The sequence below is a fragment of the Pristiophorus japonicus genome, chromosome 6 (genome assembly GCF_044704955.1).
Source record: "Pristiophorus japonicus isolate sPriJap1 chromosome 6, sPriJap1.hap1, whole genome shotgun sequence".
Classification (NCBI taxonomy): domain Eukaryota; kingdom Metazoa; phylum Chordata; class Chondrichthyes; family Pristiophoridae; genus Pristiophorus; species Pristiophorus japonicus.
Window position 1 is genome coordinate 246829462 of NC_091982.1, and position 23680 is coordinate 246853141.

The window sequence follows — 23680 nt, forward strand, 5'->3', positions numbered from 1 at the left end:
AGGATAAGGGGTAAGCCATTTAGGACCGAGATGAGGAGAAACTTCTTCACCCAGAGAGTGGTGAACCTGTGGAATTCTCTACCACAGAAAGTAGTTGAGGCCAATTCACTAAATATATTCAAAAGGGAGTTAGATGAAGTCCTTACTACTCGGGGGATCAAGGGTTATGGCGAGAAAGCAGGAATGGGGTACTGAAGTTTCATGTTCAGCCATGAACTCATTGAATGGCGGTGCAGGCTAGAAGGGCTGAATGGCCTGCTCCTGCACCTATTTTCTATGTTTCTATGTTTCTATGTTTCTCCCCGGTGTCCTGGGCCAATATTTATCCCTCAATCAACATCACTAAAACTGATTATCCGGCCATTATCACAATGTTGTTTGTGGGAGCTTGCTGTGCGCAAATTGGCTGCCGCGTTTCCTGCATTACAACAGTGACTACACTTCAAAAAGTAATTCATTGGCTGTAAAATGCTTTGAGACGTCCTGAGATCGTGAAAGGCACTATATAAATGCAAGTTCTTTCTTTTTTTATTTAACCAATTCCCCTTTCGAAAGTTACGAGTGAATCTGCTCCCACTGTCCTTTCAGGCAACGCGTTGCAGATCACAACAACTCGCTGCATTAAAAATAAAGAGATTTCTCCTCATCGCCCCGCCACTTTTGCGCGTCTGATCAGCTGACGTAAAGTCACATCAGCCAAGCGAAGCAGAGGCTGAGCACGAAATCCACAAAGAATATCAAGTACGCGGCGTGAAGGAAACAGTCGAGGATGTGGTCAATCCGCAGCCACTCGTCCTCCAGCTCCCACTCCCGGTCGCACCGTTCCACGCGCTGTTTGATCTCCTTCCTGCCCTCAGCGATCTCACGCAGCAACGCCTGAAGTATCTCCATCTCCGCCGGGCAGGAACCCTTCGATTCGCGGGCTGTGGGAGAGGGGGGAGGAAGGGGTCAAGAGTTCATCAGTGGGGACCGAGACACTCCGCGCATTCACCGCTATTTAGAAAAAGCTGTGGGAAATGACGGCAGTGGAAGGTGGATGCAAGCTGGGAGGTTTGGGAAAGTTACCTCAGAGGAAAGGGAGCTTTCTTCAATTTCTTTCACACCGCCATCGGCGGCTGCAATGTATTTGCTTCATGGGTTCTTTGCTTAAGAAGTCACAGCAACACATTGCTATTGGGAACTAGTTGATTTGTTAGCAAAGGATTAACAATCACACTACACATTACCAATTCATCCACCAGGCTCACAACTGCATACCTCATCGTGGATCCCTCTGAACCCAAGTGGCTGGGGTTTTATTGAGTCTTGTGAACATCATGTGACTGGCTAAGCCGCTCAACAGCTCTACAACTACTTTGGTATAAAACAAAAAATCAAGAGTCCCCTTATTAAAGGGGCACTAGAACCAAGAAATTAACCAATAATTTAAACAATGAATTGTCAAATTAAAATGTGGTTGCCGGGGGTGATGATTCACTCCAGCGCCCACATCTCGTGGAAAGCAGTGAGCATACCAGTGGACACCGCGTGCATCAACACCTCTACAACTGTTTTGTTGTATACTTTAATCAAGTGCCCCCTGATTAAAGGGGGGTCACATTCCAAAACCTTTTCAAGTGCCCCCTTGTTTTTTTGTTTTGAGGGCACCAAAACACAAATTATACAAGTGTCCTCTGGCTAAAAGTTGGGAGGGGGGGCACTAAAACCGACAAAATTAAAAAATTAATCTTTATACATGTGGTTCAAATTAAAATTTGGTTGCCGGGGGTGATGATACACTCCAGTCCCTCCGGCGCCCACCTCTCGCGGAAGGCCGCGAGCGTACCGGTGGACACCGCGTGCTCCATCTCTAGGGACACCCTGGCCCGGATGTAGGCGCGGAAGAGAGGCAGGCAGTCAGGCTGAATTACCCCCTCGACCGCCCGCTGCCCGGACCGGCTGATGGCACCCTTGGCCGTGCCCAGGAGCAGTCCTACGAGGAGGCCCTCGGACCTACCCGCTCCCCTCCGCACAGGGTGCCCAAAGATCAGGAGAGTGGGACTGAAGTGCAGCCAGAATTTGAGGAGCAGCCCCTTTAAATAGTGGAACAGGGGCTGCAACCTCGTACATTCAATAAAAACATGGAACACAGACTCTTCCAGACCGCAGAAATTGCAGGCGGCCTGGGAGCCCATGAACTCACTTAAAAACTTATTGCACGGGACTGCTCTGTGCAACTCAACAGCTTTACAATTCTTTTTAGAGAAGACAAATAAACATTAGGTCAAGTGACCCCCGATCTAGGGGACACTCCAAACATTTCGCAAGGCCCTTTTTTTTTCCTTTTTTTAATATTTTTGTAGATTATTTTTTTGGCTCTAAAACCATAATTTACAAGTGCCCCCCTATAAAAGGGGAGGGGGACACTAAAACCCGGCAATTAAAACAAATTAAACTTTAAAACAAATAAAATCAAATTAAAATTTGGTTGCCGGGGGTGATGATGCACTCCAGTCCCTCCAGTGCCCACCTCTCGCGGAAGGCCGCGAGCGTACCAGTGGACACCGCGTGCTCCATCTCCAAGGACACCCTGGACCGGATGTAGGTGCGGAAGAGAGGCAGGCAGTCAGGTTGAACGACCCCCTCGACCGCCCGCTGCCTGGACCGGCTGATGGCACCCTTGGCCGTGTCCAGGAGCAGTCCTATGAGGAGGCCCTCGGACCTACCCGTTCCCCTCCGCACAGGGTGCCCAAAGATCAGGAGTGTGGGACTGAAGTGCAGACAGAATTTCAGGAGCAGCCCCTTTAAATATTGGAACAGGGGCTGCAACCTCGTGCATTCAATAAAAACGTGGAACACGGACTCTTCCAGACCGCAGAAATTGCAGGTGGCCTGGGAGCCCGTGAACTGACTTAAAAACTTATCGCACGGGACTGCTCCGTGCAACTCAACAGCTTTACAACCCTGTGAGCATATTCACAGGTGCATACAATTCAGTGGCCGTGTCTTTAGCTGCCAGGGCACTAAGCTCTGGAATTCCTCCCCTAAACCTCTCCGCCTCTCTACCTCTCTCTCTAATCCTTTTCATCTCCCTCTTGGACCAAGCTTTTGGTCACCTGTCCAAATATCTCTCTATGTGCCTCAGTGTCAAATTTATGTTTGTGAAGTGCCTTGGGATGTTAAAGGCGCTATATAAATGCAAGTTGTTCTTACTGCCCTAACCTGACAATTTCGATAAACTCACTCACGCAAGGAGAAATTCTACTTTACTTTCTAGTTTGCCCTTCCTCCTCTCCCGAGCACCATCACCAGTGCCTCGTCCGTCGAGTGCGGCGAGTCTGGATGGCGAGCGAGGGGATATTCGACCGTGGGGGGGCATCGCAGCCGAGCCTGATGGCCCGCCTCCAATTTCCAGCAGGGGGTCAGCGAAGAGCAATGGGGGAAGCAGGGGACCCTGGTTGATTTTCCTCTGCGGCCTGTGGATGTTCGAGGCCAATGGAGTTCAGCTAATCCTGGAGATGGAACCGGGGAAATCGTGAGGTGAGTGGATTAGTCCCACACAGGTGTGTGTGCTTGACCCACAAGCTAGCAGGAGAGCTGCAGAAATAGTTACGATGCCTATTATGAGCTGGCACAGGGGCTCAAAGGGTTAAATAACGAGGACAGGTTGCACAGACTAGGTTTGTATTCCTTCGAATATGGAAGATTAAGGGGTGATCTAATTGAGGTGTTTATGATGAGTAAAGGATTTGATGGGGTGGATAGAGAGCAACTATTTCCTCTGGTGGGGTAGTCCAGAACAAGGGGGGCGTTAGCTTAAAATTAGAGCCAGGCCAAAGGGCAGGGAAATCTGGAACTCTCTCCCCCTTGAGGCTGGGGGGCAATTGAAAATGTCAAAGCAGGGATTGATAGATTTTTGTTAAGCAAGGGTGTGAATGGTTATGGAACCAAGGCGGGTAGGCGGAAGGAGGAAGCAGATCAACCATGCTCTAACAGAATGACAGAATGGACTCGAGGGGCTGAATGGCCTCCTCCTGTTCCTGTGTACCTATGAACCAAGGGATATGGGGATCAGGCGGGAAGGTGGAGTTGAGGTCGAAGATCAGCCATGATCTTAATGAATGGTGGAGCAGGCTCGAGAGGCTAAATGACCGACTCCTGTTCCTATTTCTTATGTTCGTGAACGTCCAGTGAAAAAAGAAAAAAGAAAGACTTGCATTTATATAGCACCTTTCATGACCATCGGACATCTCAAAGCACTTTACAGCCAATTAACTACTTTTGAATGTAGTCACTGTTGTAATGTGGGAAACGCGGCAGCCAATTTATGCACAGCAAGCTCCCACAAAAAGCAACGTGATAAATAACCAGATAAACTGTTTTTGTTATGTTGGTTGAGGGATCAATATTGGCCAGGACACCGGGGAGAACTTCCCTGCTCTTCATCGAAATAATGCCATGGGATCTTTCCCATCTATGAGAGAGCAGACGTTGGTTTAATGTCTCATCTGAAAGACAGTGCAGCCCTCCCTCAGCACTGCACTGGAGTGTCAGCCTAGATTTTTGTGCTCACACAACCTTCTGACTCAGAGGCGCGAGTGCTACCCACTGAGCCACGGCTGACACTGTAGTGCGAAACACTAAGACTGGCCTCATTTCCAATCCACGCCCATCACTGTACACTTTCCACACGAATTCCTAGTCCCGCTTCCAAACGAGTGCTGCTCCCCCTGCAGTGTTCAGCCTCACTAAGTGTAGCGTAGATCAGACAGGGTGCAGAGGCGGGATCGCTGATGGAGACATTGGGTAGTGCAGCGAGATACATATTCGCCAAGGCACCTCTGGGAGCTGACCTCAAACCAGCTCAGGCTGAGGGGAGCGAGGATCTGGCTACTGGCAGTCAGAATGCCACATGGAAAGAGCATAGGACAAATTCAATCCAGTAGCAAGAAGGCCACAGAGCAAAGCTGCCTCTACTTGGGCAATGACAGATTTCTGGTCTCAAACAAAATGGAAAATTTACGTGCTTGTGCTGAAAGGAGGGTTCCCCTGAGGTACAGACAGAGATTACTTGTTGCAATGAGAGTGTAGAGGGAGCTTTATTCTGTATCTAACCCGTGCCATACCTGCCCAGGGAGTGTTTGATGGGACAGTGTAGAGGGAGCTTTACTCTGTATCTAATCCGTGCTATACCTGCCCTGGGAGTGTTTGATGGGACAGTGTAGAGGGAGCTTTACTCTGTATCTAACCCGTGCTGTACCTGCCCAGGGAGTGTTTGATGGCACAGTGTAGAGGGAGCTTTACTCTGTATCTAACCCGTGCCGTACCTGCCCAGGGAGTGTTTGATGGGACAGTGTAGAGGGAGCTTTACTCTGTATCTAACCTGTGCTGTACCTGCCCTGGGAGTGTTTGATTGGACAGTGTAGAGGGAGCTTTACTCTGTATCTAACCCGTGTCGTACCTGCCCAGGGAGTGTTTGATGGGACAGTGTAGAGGGATCTTTACTCTGTATCTAACCCATGCTGTACCTCTCCTGGGAGTGTTTGATGGGACAGTGTAGAGGGAGCTTTACCCTGTATCTAACCCATGCCGTACCTGCCCAGGGAGTGTTTGATGGGACAGTGTAGAGAGAGCTTTACTCTGTATCTAACCTGTGTTGTACCTGCCCTGGGATTATTTGATGGGACAGTGTAGAATAGATTTTCAACTTACCGCCTGGGCATAAACCTGGCCACAATGGAAATGGTTAATGGAACGGGCGGCCGATGTGCAATGCCGGTTGGATGCCCGGGATGGGGGTGGGGGTGGAGCAGTTTGAAAAACTACCCCGGAGTATCGAGTGCAGCATGGTGTTCCATCCCCACAACAGGTGCCCCTCGGCCGAGGTGTGCAGGCAGGAAGTGGTTGGAGCGGATGGACAGATTGAAGTGACGGATGTTACCTGGGTCTGTGATGAGGGTGATCCGTGAGGCACGGGACACAGGGTGATACGCCCGCTCCTTCCCTCTCCGACAGAACAGCTTCGCCCCATAGTGCAGGACGATGATTTGCACCCAGTTCGGGACAGCCTTCTGCTGCCTGGGGTTCTGATGGATCACGTTGATGGTCTCAACCAAGCTGGTCACCATGAAGGCTAGAGACACCAGGAAGCAGATGGCTGCAATAAGACCGGTGAATGAAATGGCGTTAGATCAGCACAGCCACTACCAGTGGGATAACAGCAGGCTTCAAACCTCTGAATAAACGGGCCCTGAAATTCTGCTGAAGTTCCGCCCGTCGCCCGATCCTTGAAGTCCTACGCAGTTTCAGGTAGCAATCATATTGTGCTCCAGGGGCATGAGCACAAAATACAGGCTGACAGTCCCAGTGCAGTATTGAGGGAGTGCTGCACTGTCGGAGGGGCAGTACTGAGGGAGCGCTGCACTGTCGGAGGGGCAGTACTGAGGGAGCGCTGCACTGTCGGAGGGGCAGTACTGAGGGAGCGCTGCACTGTCGGAGGGGCAGTACTGAGGGAGCGCTGCACTGTCGGAGGGGCAGTACTGAGGGAACGCTGCACTGTCGGAGGGGCAGTACTGAGGGAGCGCTGCACTGTCGGAGGGGCAGTACTGAGGGAGCGCTGCACTGTCGGAGGGGCAGTACTGAGGGAGTGCTGCACTTTGGAGGTGCGTTTTTCAGATGAGACATTAAACCAAGGCCCCACCTGTTCTCTCAGGTGAATGTAAAAGTTCCCATGGCACTATTTCAAAGAAGTGCAGGGGTTGTTTCCTACATTATAACAGTGATTAGGCTTCGAAAGTGTTTAATTGACAGAATCGCTTTGGAACTTCCTGAGGTCGTGAGGGGTGCTGTTCCTTGTTCTTCCTAACAAAATGTATTACTTCGCACTTCTCTGTTAATTTCATCTGCCACGTGTCCGCCCATTCCACCAGCCTGCCTATATCCTCTTGAAATCTATCACTATCCTCTTCACTGTTCACTATATTTCCAAGTTTTGTTTCATCTGCAAATTTTGACTTGTGCGCTGTACACCCTAGTCTAAGTCATTAATATGTATTAATTCAGATCAGCCATGATCTTATTGAATGGTGGAGCAGGCTAGAGGGGCCAAATGGCCTACTCCTGCTCCTATTTCTTATGTTCTTATTATTAAGAAAAGCAGTGGTCCTAGTATCGACCCTCGAGGAACAGCACTGTATACCTTCCTCCAGTCCGAAAAACAACCGTTCACCACTACTCTCTGTTTCCTATCACTTAGCCAATTCTGTATCCATGCTGCCACTGTCCCTTGTATTCCATGGGCTTCAACTTTGCATAGACCAGTTGGGCCGAATGGCCTATTCCTGTACGGTGCATTATATGTAATTCTATGTACAAGAACATGGGAGAGCTGTGGGAGGTGATGGGTAGTAGAGTGGATGGACGTGGGAACCAATATTGGGGGCAGAGCAGAGGGAGTGCAGTGGGTCATAGGCTTGATAGAAACAGCAGCCACACAACTCACACACAACACACACACACACAACTCACACACAACACACATAACTCACACACAACTCACACACAATTCACATAACACACACAATACTCACATAACACACAGAACACTCACATAACACACACAACACTCACACAACACAACACAACACACTCACATAACACAATCACATAACACACTCACAGATATACAAACACACACCAAAATTAAAAGTTCAGGTGACACACACCTCCGTACACTCATACACACCCATACTGCTGATGGTGGGTGTTATATATGCAGACTATAGATATACTCTCTGTCTAGTCACTGTATAGTTGCATAAGATGGAGACTTGTTTACCTGATGTACTGTCAATAAGGTTTACACTGTGTATATATTATGCTGGCACCACTAGAGGGTGTAACTGGTGAAGACCGGGGTTTCCTGCCCTGGTAGCAGGAGCTGTATAAAAGGATAGCCACCATGCGGCTGCCTCACTCTGGAGTTAGGAATAAAGGACAAAGGTCACTACAGTTTGAGTACAACACATTGCCTCGTGTAGTCTTCATAGGTACATTACAGACATAACAGTGGGTAGAGCTGTGAGAGTTTAACGGCCCGTGCCAACTAGCAGTTGGTGTGCAGTGCCGATGAGGGTACTGCCCTATGGCAGGGTAGAGGGGCACGGACCTCAATACGAGCTGAGAGCGGGGATGGGGGAACACCAGGCCTTACTGTAAGGACTGGAAGTATCAAACCCCCAAGGATTTATCGGACATTGTCTGGACATTGCGTTTAATATTTTTCTCACTAAAAAAACTGGAAGCTGTTTGCGGGAGGGGCCCAGGTGCGGCTGCATGTTGACTTAGAATGATGGACAGGGAGTCTGGAATGACAATGGCCAACATAAGGCAGGAGGTGGGCTAATGGAGTCCATTGTTAGGCAAGGTGACCTCGTCAATCAGTGATTACCTGGATGAGTTACCAGAACAATAGAGAGCCATTAAGCCCAGACTGCCTGGAAGCGAAAACCCATCACTGGACTCAAACACAGGAAGCCTCAAAAACAAGGAACTTTATTGGGTAAAAGCAGAAGACATACCTACAGAAAACCTTGAAACAAAGGCCAAAGAAAGACACACCCACTGGAAGCCTCAAATAGCAATGACCCAGGAAGGGCAAACAGACTTGGATCTAAAAGGTGGCCTTGTAGCCATCTCTCTCTCCCTCTTGCCTCGCTGCTTCGCCCCTTCAAGAATCCAACCCGCCGTATTGTGACGGAGAAAAGAAACCAGAAGAAACACCTTTTCATCGGAACAAGCAGCGCGTATGTAACGTATGTATGTAAGGTCTGTCCACCACCAGAGGGCACTACCGGCGGAGGTGCTAGGGTCACAGGTACACTCGAGCTAGGCCCGGTATACAGGCTGAACTTCACCTCTGTATCTTCACTTCTGGAAGCCACTAAAGACTGACCAGCACCTGGTCACTGGCTCACAGTACGGAGTTCATTGTATCATTTCATGCACTATAGAGTAAGCCAGTGAAATCGGTGAGCATTTCTGCACACACTTCTTTTAAGATCACAGCCACAGTGTAAGGGGGTATCATGTGTTTTCCCAAACAAATTCTTAGGGATTTACATGGGAGGTATTTTAGACGGTTGGGGTACTTCGCGTTCGGGGCCTGTTAGACAGGCCACACTGTGTATTGTACTGCATTTGTTTGTTTTACACACCAGGGTGTGTGTGGTTTTACTGGGTGCAGGTGTGTGGTTAGCTTCAATAAAGCACTGCCGGCTGAGACCGAGGTATTTGTCCATGACTCATTCATCTGTTCAGTACAGTAATCACTCCCAGGTCTAGAACTAGTGTAACGCGGGGGTGCGTCGAAAACACCTAAGAGCGGGGATGGGGGGAAAAACCAGGCCTTACCTCCAGGGGTGTGTGGGTCGAGTTACTGGGCAACAAGTCCTTCACGATGATGAGGAACACCAAGTACCCCAACATGAGGGTCATCTTAAAGGAGGCTCGGTCAAAACTGTGAATGGGGAGGTAGAAGCTTGCGATGTTGGTCAGCATGAGGAAAGCGCTGAGGATGAGCAGGTTCACAACGTAAAACATCAGCCTCCGCTTAATCGTCACCAGCAGGGGGAGAGATGAAAAAAGGACTTGCATTTATATAGCACCTTTCACGATCACCGGACGTCACTAAACGCTTCACAGCCAATGAAGTATTTTTAGAGTGTAGTCACTGTTGTAATGTAGGAAACGCGGCAACAAATTTGCGCACAGCAAGCTCCCACAAACAGCAATGTGATAATGAGCGGATAACCTGTTTTTTAGTGATGTTGATTGAGGGATAAATATTGGCCAGGACACCGGGGAGAACTCCCCTGCTCTTCTTCGCAATAGTGCCATGGGATCTTTTACATCCACCTGAGAGAGCAGACGGCGCCTCGGTTTAATGTCGAAAGACGAAACCTCCGACAGTGCGGCGCTCCCTCAATACTGCACCTGGAGTGTCAGCCTGGATTTGTGCTGAAGTCTCTGGAGTGGGGCTTGAGGAGTTGGAGGGGGTTTCTCCTGGTCACTGGACAAGAGCAGCATAAATAAATAATAACAAATACAAAGGCTAGTTGAGTAACCACCTTCGTGGTTCATAATTTCAAGAATCCGTAGGTGTGCGGCAGGGTAGAGGTTGAGAAGCGGGAGACCTAAACTATGGGGCCATAAATATAAGATAGTCATTAATAAACCCAATGGGGAATTCAGGAGAAACTTTTTTACCAGAGAGCGGTGAGAATGTGGAACTCGCTACCACAGCGAGCGGTTGAGGCGCATAGCCTAGATGCACTTAAGGGGAAGCTGAGGGAGAAAGGAATAGAAGGATATGCTGATTGGGTGAGATGAAGAGGGGTGGGAGGAGGCTCGTGTGGAGCATAAACACCGGCACGGACCGGTTGGGCCGAATGGCCTGTTTGCGTGCTGTACGTTCTATGTACTTATGGAGGAGGACTTACAGGATTAGGGACAAGGGCGGGGGGTGTGGGGTTAAGCGTGACTGCTCTTTTGGGGAGCAAGATGGACAGAGTGGCTTCCTTCAGTGCTGTAAGTTTCTGTGAATCTATTTCTATAATTGTATGCCATGCAGGATAATATTGAATTATACGCACTCCACACCCACCGTTAACGATGGCAGAAGGGAATTACTGACAAAGAGACTTTGTGTTTAAAAACTCCATTCCAGACGTAGCCCCTGCTCTCCAGCCGGTGCCGATCTGTTACGTATGCAATAAAGGTTCAAACTGATTATTGTTTAACTCAGCAAGCTACAACCTTGGCTCTGCTTTATTTAGGCCCAAAGTGCCTGACTCACAAAATGGCTGGCCTTTTATACCAGAGCAGCACCATGTGCGTGCTGCTCAGTGGCCTCCAACAATGACACCATCTGGTGGCTACAAACAGCATGTACATATATGACACGATCCTTGCTGGGCAAAGATTCTACAGGGCTGGGGAGGCTTTGGTACCTTGCCTAAGTGGCCATGCTCATGTGTGAATGTTGACAGGCTATTGAACCATAGAGGGCATCACAGGAAGGCCCAAATCTACACCTCGCCCAACGTTCTACGCGGGAGGATATTCCAGCAGCAGTCACGGGATAGCGATCAGAAGCGGGATACCCTGGCTGATTTTTTTCTCTCTCTGACTCTCTGCTGTTTGAATGGTACTAGAGGATGAGGGGCTTCAGTGCTGTGGAGAGACTGGAGGAGCTGCGGTTGTTCTCCTTCGAGCAGAGAAGGTTAAGGGGAGAGATGTTCAAAATTATAAATGTATTTGACAGAGTGAATAAGGAGAAACAGTTTCCAGGGGCAGGAGGGTCGGTAACCAGAGGACACAGATTGAAGATAATTGGCAAAAGAACGTGAGGGGAGATGATGAGGACTATTTTGTTTTTTAAGCAGTGATTTGTCTGGAATGTGCTGCCTGGAATGGCGATGGAAGCAGATTTAATTGTACTCCAAAAAGGGATTTGGATCAATACTTGAAAGGGAAAAGTTTGCAAGGCTATGGGGAACGAGTAGGGGGGAGTGGGACTAATTGGATCGCGCTTTCACAGAGCTGGCTCAGGCATGATGGGCCGAATGGCCCCCTCCTGTGCCGTATGATTCTGAGGCCAGGTGTGCACAGACCCATGAAGGACCCACAGCCCTCCAAACTACAATCGCCGTGGAGATCAGCATAGGCCAGGAATTGAGCCTGGGACCTCGATTACTCACTGGCTTGGCCCGCTGAGCTGTGCTGGGGCAGGGCAGGGCAGCACAATGTCATCACTCCCATCCAGCTGCATTTACCTCCAAGGTCACAAGATGAAAGCTTTTGACTGCCATCCAGGAAACTCTCCTCGTCAGCCTGGATCCCGATTAGTTCCCACTCTCCTTTGCTTGCAAATATTTTCTGGGATTTTGAGGTTATCTCCTCCATAGTCTCACTTCTGTGCCTGCAAAGTGAGTGATTCGGTTAGAGGGAGGGAAGGGGGAATTCCATTTTTCACAGCCAATTAATGACTTTTTGAAGTGTAGTCACTGTTGTAATGTGGGAAATGTGACAGCCAATTTGCGCACAGCAAGCTCCCACAAACAGCATTGTGATAGAAAGAAATAAAATTGCATTTATATAGTGCCTTTCACGACCATCAGACGTCTCAAAGTGCTTTACAGCCAATGAAGCACTTTTGCAGTGTAGTCACTGCTGTAATGTGAGAAAGTGAGCAGATTATCGGTTTGTGATGCTGGAAAACCATTGCCCATCAAACACTCCCAGGGCAGGTCCAGCACGGGTTAGATACAGAGTAAAGCTCCCTCTACACTGTCCCACCAAACACTCCCAGGGCAGATCCAGCACGGGTTAGCTACAGAGTAAAGCTTCTTCTACACTGTCCCATCAAACACTCCCAGGGCTGGTACAGCACGGGTTAGATACAGAGTAAAGCTCCCTCTACACTGTCCCATCAAACACTCTCAGGGCTGGTACAGCACGGGTTAGATACAGACTAAAGCTCCCTTTACACTGTCCCATCAAACACTCTCAGGGCTGGTACAGCATGGGTTGATACACAGTAAGAACATAAGAACATAAGTAATAGCAGCAGGAATAGGCCATACGGCCCCTCGAGCCTGCTCCGTCATTTAAAACGATCATGGCTGATCCGATCATGGACTCAGGTTCACCTCCCTGCCCGCTCCCCATAACCCCTTATTCTGTTATCGGTTAAGAAACTGTCTATCTCTGTCTTAAATTAATTCAATGACCCAACTTCCTCAGATCTCTGAGGCAGCGAATTCCACAGATTTACAACCCTCTGAGAGAATAAATTTCTCCTCATCTCAGTTTTAAATGGGCAGCCCCTTATTCTAAGATTATGCCGCCTAGTTCTAGTCTCCCCCATTAGTGGAAACATCCGCTCTGCATCCACCTTGTCAAGCCCCCTCATAATCTTATACATTTTGATAAGATCACCTCTCATTCTTCTGAATTCCAATGAGTAGAGGCCCAAACTCCTCAACATTTCCTCATAAGTCAACCCCCTCATCTTTGGAATCAACCTTGTGACCTACAGTCTCTGTCACAGGTGGGGCAGACATTGGTTGAAGGAATGGATGGCCGGGGAGCCGGGTTTGCCGCACGAACCTTCCACTGTCTAAATTTGGTTTCTGCTTGTTCTCGGCAATGGGACTCGAGGTGCTCAGCGTCCTGCCGGATGCTCTTCCTCCATTTTGGGGGGTCTTGGACCAGGGATTCCCAGGAGCTGGTGGGGAAGTTTCACTTTATCAAGGAAGCCTTTGAGCGTGTCCTTGAAACGTTTCCTCTGCCCACCTGGGGCTCATTTACCGTGTTGAAGCTCCGCATAGAGCGTTTGCTTTGGGAGTCGGGATCGGCGAGGTCCGGATGTCGGGAGTGGCGAGGAGCGGAGGTCGGAAGCGGCGAGGAGCGGAGGTAAGGACCGGCGAGGTCCGGAGGTCGGGAAGCGGCGAGGAGCGGAGGTCGGGATCGGCGAGGCCCAGAGGAGTGGAGAGGTCGGGGCCCAGGAGTGGAGCAGCATGTGGGGTTGAGGCCCAGGGAAGGCGCAGCACAGACGAATAGCGAGGCTGTGAGGTCGTGAAGCCTACACTGCGAGCTATAAATCCCAGGGAGGACCTGTGGGAAGGAGGAAGGACAGTGGGAGTATGTTTGTGTGTATGCATTAGGCCTAAGCAATGGAGCCTGGTTTCCAGTCGCCTTGGATCCCCTTGCCACTGGGCCAAGACCTTGCTCTGTCAAGCCCGTGTGGTAGCTGGTGTGCAACAGCCATCCCACCTTAAAAGAATTTGCGCACAGGCATCTTCCACCGTTTAAAATCTCATCAGTCACCTGAGAACTAATTTTTAGTGTGGAAGCAAGTCATCCTCAACTTCGAGGGACTGCCCAAGAAGAAGATATAGTCTGTATCATCTCTGAGTATTTATCACGCCTTTCTGCTGATATATTTAAGTTAAGGCATCTGAAATAGAGGTGCAAATCTCCATGTTACTGTCGGCGTCAGATGGAATAATGATACTTAAAGGAATTTTTACCGTAAAAGTTGATGGGTCCGGCTGTAAGTGAGCATTTCTGAACGTCGAAGGGGAAGTACGTTGATGTTACAGGAGCTGACAATCCTCAGGGGCTTCCCGTAGACCACCTTCCCCGTGTGATGCACGTATAGGTATGGGGCCTCAGGTAACTTATCTTCGTCCACCCTGTTTCAAACACAACACATTAATCTGTTAACGTGTCCCTTCTCCTCCTTCCCGTCGGCTTTTAAACACGTCCATCAGGAGGAGCCACAGGTCCAAACTGATGAGGCCGTGGCTCAGTGGGTATCTCTCTCGCCTCTGACTCAGAAGGTTGTGGGTTCAAGTCCCACTCCAGAGCCTTGAGTACATAATCCAGGCTGACATTCCCTAGTGACGTACCGAGGGAGTGCTGAACTGTCGGAGGTGTCGTCTTTTGGGTAAAACATTGAATAGGGGCAATTTTCACCCACCACTTTGGGTGGGAGTTCCATGGGATGGGGTCGGGTGGACTGTTGGTTTTACATCCCGCTCATTGGTGAGTATAATCGGGCAGCGCTGTAAATCTGGCATTGCACCGGATCACATCAGTTTCCTGATAGGCGGGTTAGCGTTAAATTGACTCCCTTGAATGAATGTGTGAGTGTGTGGACGGGTGTGTGTGAGGGAAGCCTGAGTGTTTGTCTAGGGCTGTTTGTGTGTGCGTAAGTGTGCCTCCAATCCCGATGTGGAATCACTGAGCAAGTGAGGGCACGACATGTGTGCAGGGAAATGAAAAGTGAATGTTTCAAGGGATGTGGGGATCGGGCGGGAAGGTGACGTTGAGGTGACAAAGGTAAATTATCCCTCCTCGTCCTTCTGGACCTGTCTGCAGCCTTTGACACAGTTGACCACTCCATCCTCCTCCACCATCGTCCAGCTGGGTGGGACTGCACTCGCCTGGTTCCATTCTTATCTATCTAATCATAGCCAGAAAATCACCTGAAATGGCTTCTCTTCCCGCTCCCGCATCGTTACCTCTGGTGTCTCCCAAGGATCTATCTTTGGCCCCCTCCTATTTCTCATCTATATGTTGCCCCTTGGCGACATCATCCAAAAACACAGTGTCAGTTTCCACATGTACGCCGCCGACACCCAGCTCCACCTCACCACCACTTCTCGCGACCACTCCATGGTCTCTAAATTATCAGACTGCTTGTCCAACATTCACTTCTGGATCAGCAGAAATTTCCTCCAATTAAATATTGGGAAGACCGAAGCCATTGTCTTAGGTTCCTGCCACAAACTGCGTTCCCAGCCACTGACTCCATCCCTCGCCCCAACTTCTGTCTGTGGCTGAACCAGACTGTTCACAACCTCGGTGTCATGTTTGACCCTGAAATGAGCTTCCGCCCACATATCTGCGGCATAACTAAAACCATCTATTTCCACCTCTGTAACATTGCAACCTCCGCCACTGCCTCAGCTCTTCTGCTGCTGAAACCCACATCCATGCCTTTGTTACCTCCAGACTTAACTACTCCAATGCACTCCTGGCTGGCCTCCCACATTCTACCCTACATAAACTTGAGGTCATTCAAAACTCGGCAGTCCGTGTCCTAACTCGTACTAAGTCCCGCTCACCCATCACCCCTGTGCTCGCCCACCTATATTGATTCCCAGTTAAGCAACATCTCGATTTCAAAATTCTCATCCTTGTTTACAAATCCCTCTATGGCTTCACCCCTCCCTATTTCTAGAATCTGCTTCAGCCTCACAACCCTCCCCCTCCCCCGCCGAGATGTCTGCGCTCCTCAAATTCTGCCCTCTTGAGCATCCCTGATTATAACTGCTCAACCATTGGTGGTCACTTCAGCTGCCTGGATCCCAAGCTCTGGAACTCCCTCCCTAAACCTCTCCTTTTCTCTATTTCTTTCGTCCTTTAAGACGCTCCTTAAAACCTACCTCTTTGACCAAGCTTTTGTTCATCTGCCATAATTTCTTCTTACGTGGCTCGGTGTCAAATTTATTTGTTTTGTCTTAAAACACTCCTGCGAAGCACCTTGGAATGGCTTACTACGTTAAAGGCGCTATATAAGTACAAGTTGTTGTTGTTTACTGGTTCATTTTTTAAATGCATTCACAGGATGTGGGCATCATTGGCAAGCCGGCATTTATTGCCCATCCCTAAATGCCCTGAGAAGGTGGTGGTGAGCTGCCATTTCAGAGTCAACCACATTGCTGTGGGTCTGGAGTCACATGTAGGCACAGACCAGACCAGGTAAGGATGGCAGATTTCCTTCCCTAAAGTACATTAGTGAACCAGATGGGTTTTTACAGCAATCTGGTAGTTTCATGGTCACCATTACTGATACTAGCTTTTTTTAAAATTCCAGATTTAATTAATTAACTGAATTTAAATTCCCCAGCTGCCGTGAGATTTGAACTCACGTCTCTGGATCATCAGTCCAGGCCACTGGATTATTAGTCCAGTAACATAACCACTATGTTACCATACCCCGATTACTCAGTGTCACGGTGCCCTGGGACAATGTGCAGGCACCCACCTCCTCACAAAACAAATTGCAATCTTCTCGAGGGCAATTAGGGATGGGCAATAAATGCAGGCCTTGCCAGTGACTCCCACATCCCATGAACGAGTAATAAAAAAAACTTCCCGACCTCTGAAAGGTAGCCTGAGCCACAGCTCAAGATAATGGGAAAGAAAGTTTTGCCAAAAATTGCTGTCAAAATATCATCATAGGCAGTCACTCGAAATCGAGGAAGACTTGCTTCCACTCTGAAAATGAGTTCTTCGGTGACTGAACAGTCCAATACGGGAATTACAGTCTCTGTCACAGGTGGGACAGGCAGTGGTTGAAGGACAGGGTGGGTGGGGAGTCTGGTTTGCCGCACGCTCCATCCGCTGCCTGGGTTTGATTACTACATGCTCTCGGCGACGAGACTCGAGGTGCTCAGCGTCCTCCCGGATGCTCTTCCTCCACTCAGTGCGATCTTTGGCCAGGGCCAAAATAACGGTGGGGCTAATGGTGCTTGCCGTTATTTATGTACATTTGCCGCAGCAGCTGCAGGCGCGGGGCAGATACGCGATTAAACGTGAAAATTGCAGAGTTGCCTTCAGAGATGCGGCGCTCCGCCATCAGCTTTGCGAAGAGGACCCCTCGCTGTGTGGTTCTCCATGTGCAATGAGTGGCATGGCGTGACGTTCCTGTGCTTGCACTGTAGATACACAGTGAACTCGCCACAGAAAGTTAAGACAAGTCATTTCGAGTCCAAGTACCTTTTAACCGTAATGATGTGTGTTAAATACTGCCAGTCGACCTCTCTGACACTGAAAATTAACTGTTACAAGTGCGGACTCTCATTCCTTCAGGTTTTAATTGTTGTTGGAGATTTTTAAATATACATTTAAAAGTAAAATAAATTATTTTTACTTTTTCTTTGACTCTGTTGGCTCTCTTTCTCTCAACCCCATCATTCTTTCTCTCTCTTGATTTCTCTTTCTGCACCTGATTTGACATTGAATTCACCCACTCTAAGGAAGTCACAAATCCCTTTGTAGCAAATGACGTACTTTTGTAGTGTTGCTTAAGTCTCTGGAGTGGGTTCAAACCCACGACCTTCAGACTCAAGCTTGCTGTGCGCACAACAGCTGCCGTGACTCCCTCATTTCAACGGTGACAACACTTCAAGAGTACTTCATTGGCTGTAAAGCGCTTTGGTGTGTCCTGAGGTCATGAAAGGCGCTGTAAGAACATAAGAAATAGGAGCAGGAGTAGACCATTTAGCCCCTAGAGCCCACTCTGTTATATATGTGGACTTGTATTTACTCTGTACAGCCGTCAGAGGGCTCATCCCCTGGAGTCCCAAGGGATCCCATAATCCCTTGAGAGCACAGGTATTTAAGGAGGCTTCACAGGTTGGAGAGGCACTCTGGAGACTTGCAATAAAAGACTAAGGTCACACTTTACTTTTAGCTCACAGTGTTCAGTCTGGCTCTTTCTCCATACACAACAACTGGCGACGAGATACAGATAGCGAACCCAAAGATGCAGAGAACAGTGGGCATCCTGGAGAAATTTTTGGAGGGAGATGATTGGGAAATTTTTGTGGAGCGACTCGACCAATACTTCATGGCCAACGAGCTAGATGGGGAAGAGAGCGCTGCCAAACAAAGGGCGATCCTCCTCACCGTCTGTGAGGCACCAACGTATGGCCTCATGAAGCATCTGCTCACTCCAGCAAAACCCATGGAGAAATCATACGATGATTTGTGCACACTGATCCGAGACGATTTGAACCCGAATGAAAGCGTTTTGATGGTGAGGTACCAGTTCTATACCTACAAAAGGTCTGAAGGCCAGGAAGTGGCAAGTTATGTCACCGAGCTAGGACGCCTTGCAGGACATTGTGAATTTGAAGGACACTTGGAGCACATGCTCAGAGACTTTTCCGTGCTTGGCATTGGCCACGAAACCATACTTGGCAAACTTTTGACTGTAGAGACCCCAACCTTGAGTAAGGCCATAGCGATAGCCCAGGCGTTCATTGCCACCAGTGACAATACAAAGCAAATCTCTCAGCACACAAATGCTGCTACAAGTACTGTGAAAAAAATGATGTTGTTTTTGAATTGTAACGTATAGCACAGGTTACACATACCTGCAGCTGCACATCCGCAAATGACACAGAGTCCACCATCAAGGGTGATGAATGCTAGGCCCTTAACACCTTGTCGGCGCTGCGGGGGTGATCATCATTTCCATTCATGCCAATTCAAAGAGTACGTTTGCAAGGGCTGTGGAACAATGGGACACTGCCAACGAGTGTGCAGGCGACCTGCAAAGCCTGTTAAACCTGCAAACCACCATGTTGCAGAGGAGGACAGATCCACAGAGGATCACAACGAACCAGGGGCTCAGATAGAGGAGGCAAAGGTACATGGGTGCACACATTCACCACGAATTGTCCCCCGATATTGCTGAATGTTGAACTAAATGGACACTCGGTGTCAATGGAGCTGGACACGGGCGCGAGCCAATCCATCATAGGCAAAAAGACTTTCGAAAGGTTGTGGTGCAACAAGGCCTCAAGGCCAGTCTTAACTCCAGTTCGCACGAAACTAAGAACTTACAGGAAATAACTATTTCCTGTAATCGGCAGTGCTACCGTAAAGGTCTCCTACAATGGAGCGGTGCACAAACTACCACTCTGGGTGGTACCAAGTGATGGTCCCACGCTGCTCGGCAGGAGCTGGCTGGGACAGATATGCTGGAACTGGGATGACGTCCGAGCGCTATCGCCCGCTGACGACACTTCGTGTGCCCAGGTCTTAAACAAATTTCCTTTGCTATTCGAACCAGGCATCAGGAAATTCCAAGGAGCAAAAGTGCAGATCCACCTAATTCTGGGGGCGCCACCCATCCATTACGAGGCAAGAGCCGTATCGTACATGATGAGAGAAAGGGTAGAGATCGAGCTAGACCTGCTGCAAAGAGAGGGCATCATTTCGCCAATCGAGTTCAGCACGTGGGCCAGTCCTATTGTCCCAGACCTCAAGGGAGACGGCACCATCAGACTCTGTGGCGATTACAAAGTAACTATCAATCGTTTCTCCATGCAGGACCAATGCCCACTACCAAAGGCCGACGACCTCTTTGCAACGCTGGCGGGAGGAAAGACGTTCACGAAGCTGGATCTGACTTCAGCCTACATGACGCAGGAACTGGAGGAATCTTCGAAAGCCCTTACCTGCATCAACACGCACAAAGGTCTTTTTGTTTATAACAGATGCCCATTTGAAATCTGATCGGCGAAGGCGATATTTCAGAGAAACATAGAAAGTTTACTGAAGTCGGTCTCGCACACCGTGGTCTTCCAGGACAACATCTTGGTCACAGGTCGGAACACAGTCGAGCACCTGCAGAACCTGGAGGAGGTTCTTAGTCGACTCAACCGCGTGGGGCTCAGGTTAAAGTACGTTTTCCTGGCGCCTGAAGTGGAGTTCTTGGGAAGGAGGGTTGCGGCGGACGGCATCAGACCCACCAACGCGAAGACGGAGGCAATCGAGAATGCACCGAGGCCACAGAAAGTGATGGAGCTGCGGTAATTTCTGGGACTCTTGAACTACTTTGGTAACTTCTTACCGGGTCTCAGCAAACTGCTAGAACCACTGCATGTCTCACTATGAAAAGGGGGCGAATAGGTTTGGGGCAAAAGCCAAGAAAATGCCTTTGTAAAAGCGAGAAAATTGTCATGCTCAAACAAATTGCTTGTGTTGTATGATCCATGTAAGCGTTTGGTACTAGCATGTAATGCATTGTCATATGGCGTCGGGTGTGTATTGCAACAAGTTAATGATTTCGGGAAACTGCAACCGGTTGGTTATGCATCCAGGAGTCTGTCTAAGGCTGAGAGAGCCTTCAGCATGATTGAAAAAGAAGCATTAGCATGTGTCTATGGGGTAAAGATAATGCATCACTACCTGTTAGGGCTAAAATTCGAATTGGAAACTGACCATAAGCCATTTATATTCCGAGAGTAAAGGGATAAATACCAACACATCGGCCCGCATCCAGAAATGGGCACTCACGTTGTCCATATAACAACTACGCCATCCGCCACAGGCCAGGCACAGAAAACTGTGCAAATGCTCTCAGCAGGCTGCCATTGCCCACCACGGGGGTGGAAATGGCGCAGCCCGCAGATCTAGCCATGCTTATGGAAGCATTTGAGAGTGAGCAATCACCCGTCATTGCCCAGCAAATCAAAACCTGACAAGCCAGGACCCCTTATTATCTCTAGTCAAAAGCTGTGTGCTTCACGGGAGCTGGTCTAGTGTCCCAGTGGAAATGCAGGAAGAGATAAAGCCGTTCCAGTGGCGCAAAGATGAAATGTCTAGACAGGCAGACTGCCTTCTGTGGGGCAACCGAGTAGTGGTCCCCAAGAAGGGCAGAGACATCTTCATCAATGACCTCCACAGTAAATACCCAGGCATCGTAATGATGAAAGCGATAGCCAGATCCCACGTGTGGTGGCCCGGTATCGATGCGGACTTAGAGTCCTGCGTTCACAGATGTAATACATGCTCTCAGTTAAGCAATGTACCCAGGCAGGCGCCGCTAAGTTTATAGACTTGGCCCTCCAAACCGTGGTCTAGGGTGCACGTCGACTATGCAGGCCCGTTCTTGGGTAAAATGATCCTTGTGGTTGTAGATGCGTACTTCAAGTGGATTGAACGTGAGATAATGTCGGCTAGCACGTCCGCTGCCACTACTGAAAGCCTGCGGGCCATGTTTGCCACTCACGGCTTACCCGATGTCCTGATGAGCGACAACGGGCCATGTTTTACCAGTGCTCAGTTCAAAGAATTCATGACCCATAACGGGATTAAACATGTCACATCTGCCCCGTTTAAACCAGCGTCCAATGGTCAGGCAGAGAGAGCAGTGCAAACCATCAAGCAAGGCTTGAAGAGGCTAACTGCAGACTCGCCTATCCCGAGTCCTGCTTAGCTACCGCACGAGACCCCACTAACTCACTGGGATCCCACCTGCTGAACTAAATGCTCAGAAAAGAGTACTTAAGACAAGGCTCTCGTTAGTTCACCCTGATCTCCATGAACAGGTAGAGAGCAGGCGGCTTCAATAAAGTGCATACCATGATAGTGTAAATGTGTCACACGAGATTGAAGTCAATGATCCTGTGTTTGTATTAAATTATGGACAAGGTCCCAAGTGGCTTCCCAGCACTGTCTTGGCCAAAGAGGGGAGCAGGGTGTTTCGGGTCAAACTTTCAAATGGACTCATTCACCGGAAACACTTGGACCAAATCAAACTCAGATTCACGGACTATCCTGAGCAACCCACCTTGGACCCTACCTTTTTTGATCCTCCAATATACAAACCAGTGGCAACCGACACCACGGTTGACCACGAAGCAGAACCCATCATCCACAGCAGCCCTGTAGGGCCCAACACACCAGGCAGCCCAGCAAGGCCAAGTGCACAGCAGCCCAGCGATGGCCCAACAAATGATTCAACAACACCAGCTTTCACACCGAGACGATCAACCAGGGCAAGGGCCCCAGATTGACTCACATTGTAAATAGTTACACTATTGACTTTGGCGGGGCGGGGTGTCGGGGGGGGGGGCGAGGGTGCGGGGAGTGTTGTTATATATGTGGACTTGTATTTACTCTGTACAGCCATCAGAGGGCTTATCCCCTGGAGTCTCAAGGGATCCCATAATCCCTTGGGAGCACAGGTATTTAAAGAGGCTTCACAGGTTGGAGAGGCACTCTGGAGATCTGCAATAAAAGACTAAGGTCACACTTTACTTTGAGCTCACAGTGTTCAGTCTGACTCTTTCTGCATACACAACACGCTCCATGATCAATGAGATCATGCCTGATCTGATCTTGGCCTCAACTCCACTTTCTGCCTGTTTCCCATAACCCTCAACTCCCCTGTGATTCAAACATCTATCTATCTCCACCTTGAATATATTCAATAACTCAGCCTGTACAGCTCTCTGGGGCAGAGAATTCCAAAGATTCGTGACCCTCTGAGAGAAGAAATTCCTCTTCATGCCTGTCTTAAATGGGCGATCCCTTATTCTGAAACTATGCCCCCTAATTCTAGATTCCCCCACGAGGAGAAACATACTCTCTGCATCTGCTCTGTCGGGCCCCCTCAGAATCTAGTATGCTTCAATAAGATCACCTCTCATTCTTCTAAACTCCAATGAGTATAGGCCCAACCTGCTCAACCTTTCCTCATAAGACAACCCCTTCATCTCAGGAATCAACATGGTGAACCTTCTCTGAACTGCCTCCAGTGCAAGTATATCCTTCCTTAAATAAGGAGACCTTAAATGTAGAATTGCATGTTCTTTCTTTTTTGAGCCAAACCCAATCACGTACCTGTTCCATTACAGATGTAGGTCGTCAGGATTTCTTGTTTCTCGTCCTTGGAGTAAAAGTAAAAGAAGAGGTCTGGAAATTTTAGCCAAAGTTTCTTCAATTTTTAAGGAGAGTGGAGTTTTAGCGAGTGTCCATACCAGCCCCAGGATCGTGTGGAGACCGATGGTGAGGTTGATGTCCAGCGACTGACTGAAATTCTTCACCGGGCGAATGGCTCTGCTTTCAAAAACCTCAACGAACATCTTGAGAAACCGTGCCCCGCCCGAGTCAGAGAGGCTGAGGGAGCAATAGTTACCTGCAAATCAACAGCTTGATTTAAAATCTTCGATAATTTGCAGGGCTGTGGGGAAAGAGGCTGCAGAGATTTCACACAGGCTTATCCGACAAGCAAAAGAATCCAGATGGGGAGGTGCGGGGTATATTTATTTACGCAGTGAGTCGTTACGATCTGAAAGGGCGGTGGAAGCAGATTCAATAGCAACTTTCAAAAGGAAATTGGATAAATAGTTGAAGGGGAAAAATATGCAGGGCTGTGGTCGCAGTGGGACAACCTGGACAAGTCTTTCAAAGAGCTGGCACGGGCACGATGGGCCGAATGGCCTCCTTCTGATCTGTAATGTTTTATGATTTAAAAAAAAATGTATTTCCTGTCAGTTTCTCAGCCACACATCATCTTGACTGGTGCGATGTGTAGGGGCACGGGTAG

The 23680-nt window shown here is 49.0% G+C and overlaps 1 protein-coding gene across 1 annotated transcript; it reads right to left on the minus strand.

Moving 5' to 3' along the window:
* Window positions 1-687: 687 nt before the first annotated feature.
* LOC139266286 (5-hydroxytryptamine receptor 3A-like) lies at window positions 688-23216 on the minus strand. Its single transcript, XM_070884112.1, has 7 exons — window positions 23112-23216; window positions 22975-23020; window positions 17586-17688; window positions 14073-14237; window positions 11814-11959; window positions 5921-6136; window positions 688-923 (listed from the first exon to the last, which is right to left on the minus strand). Exons 1-7 carry the CDS (start codon window positions 23214-23216, stop codon window positions 688-690), a joined length of 1017 nt encoding a protein of 338 aa, XP_070740213.1.
* Window positions 23217-23680: the final 464 nt, after the last annotated feature.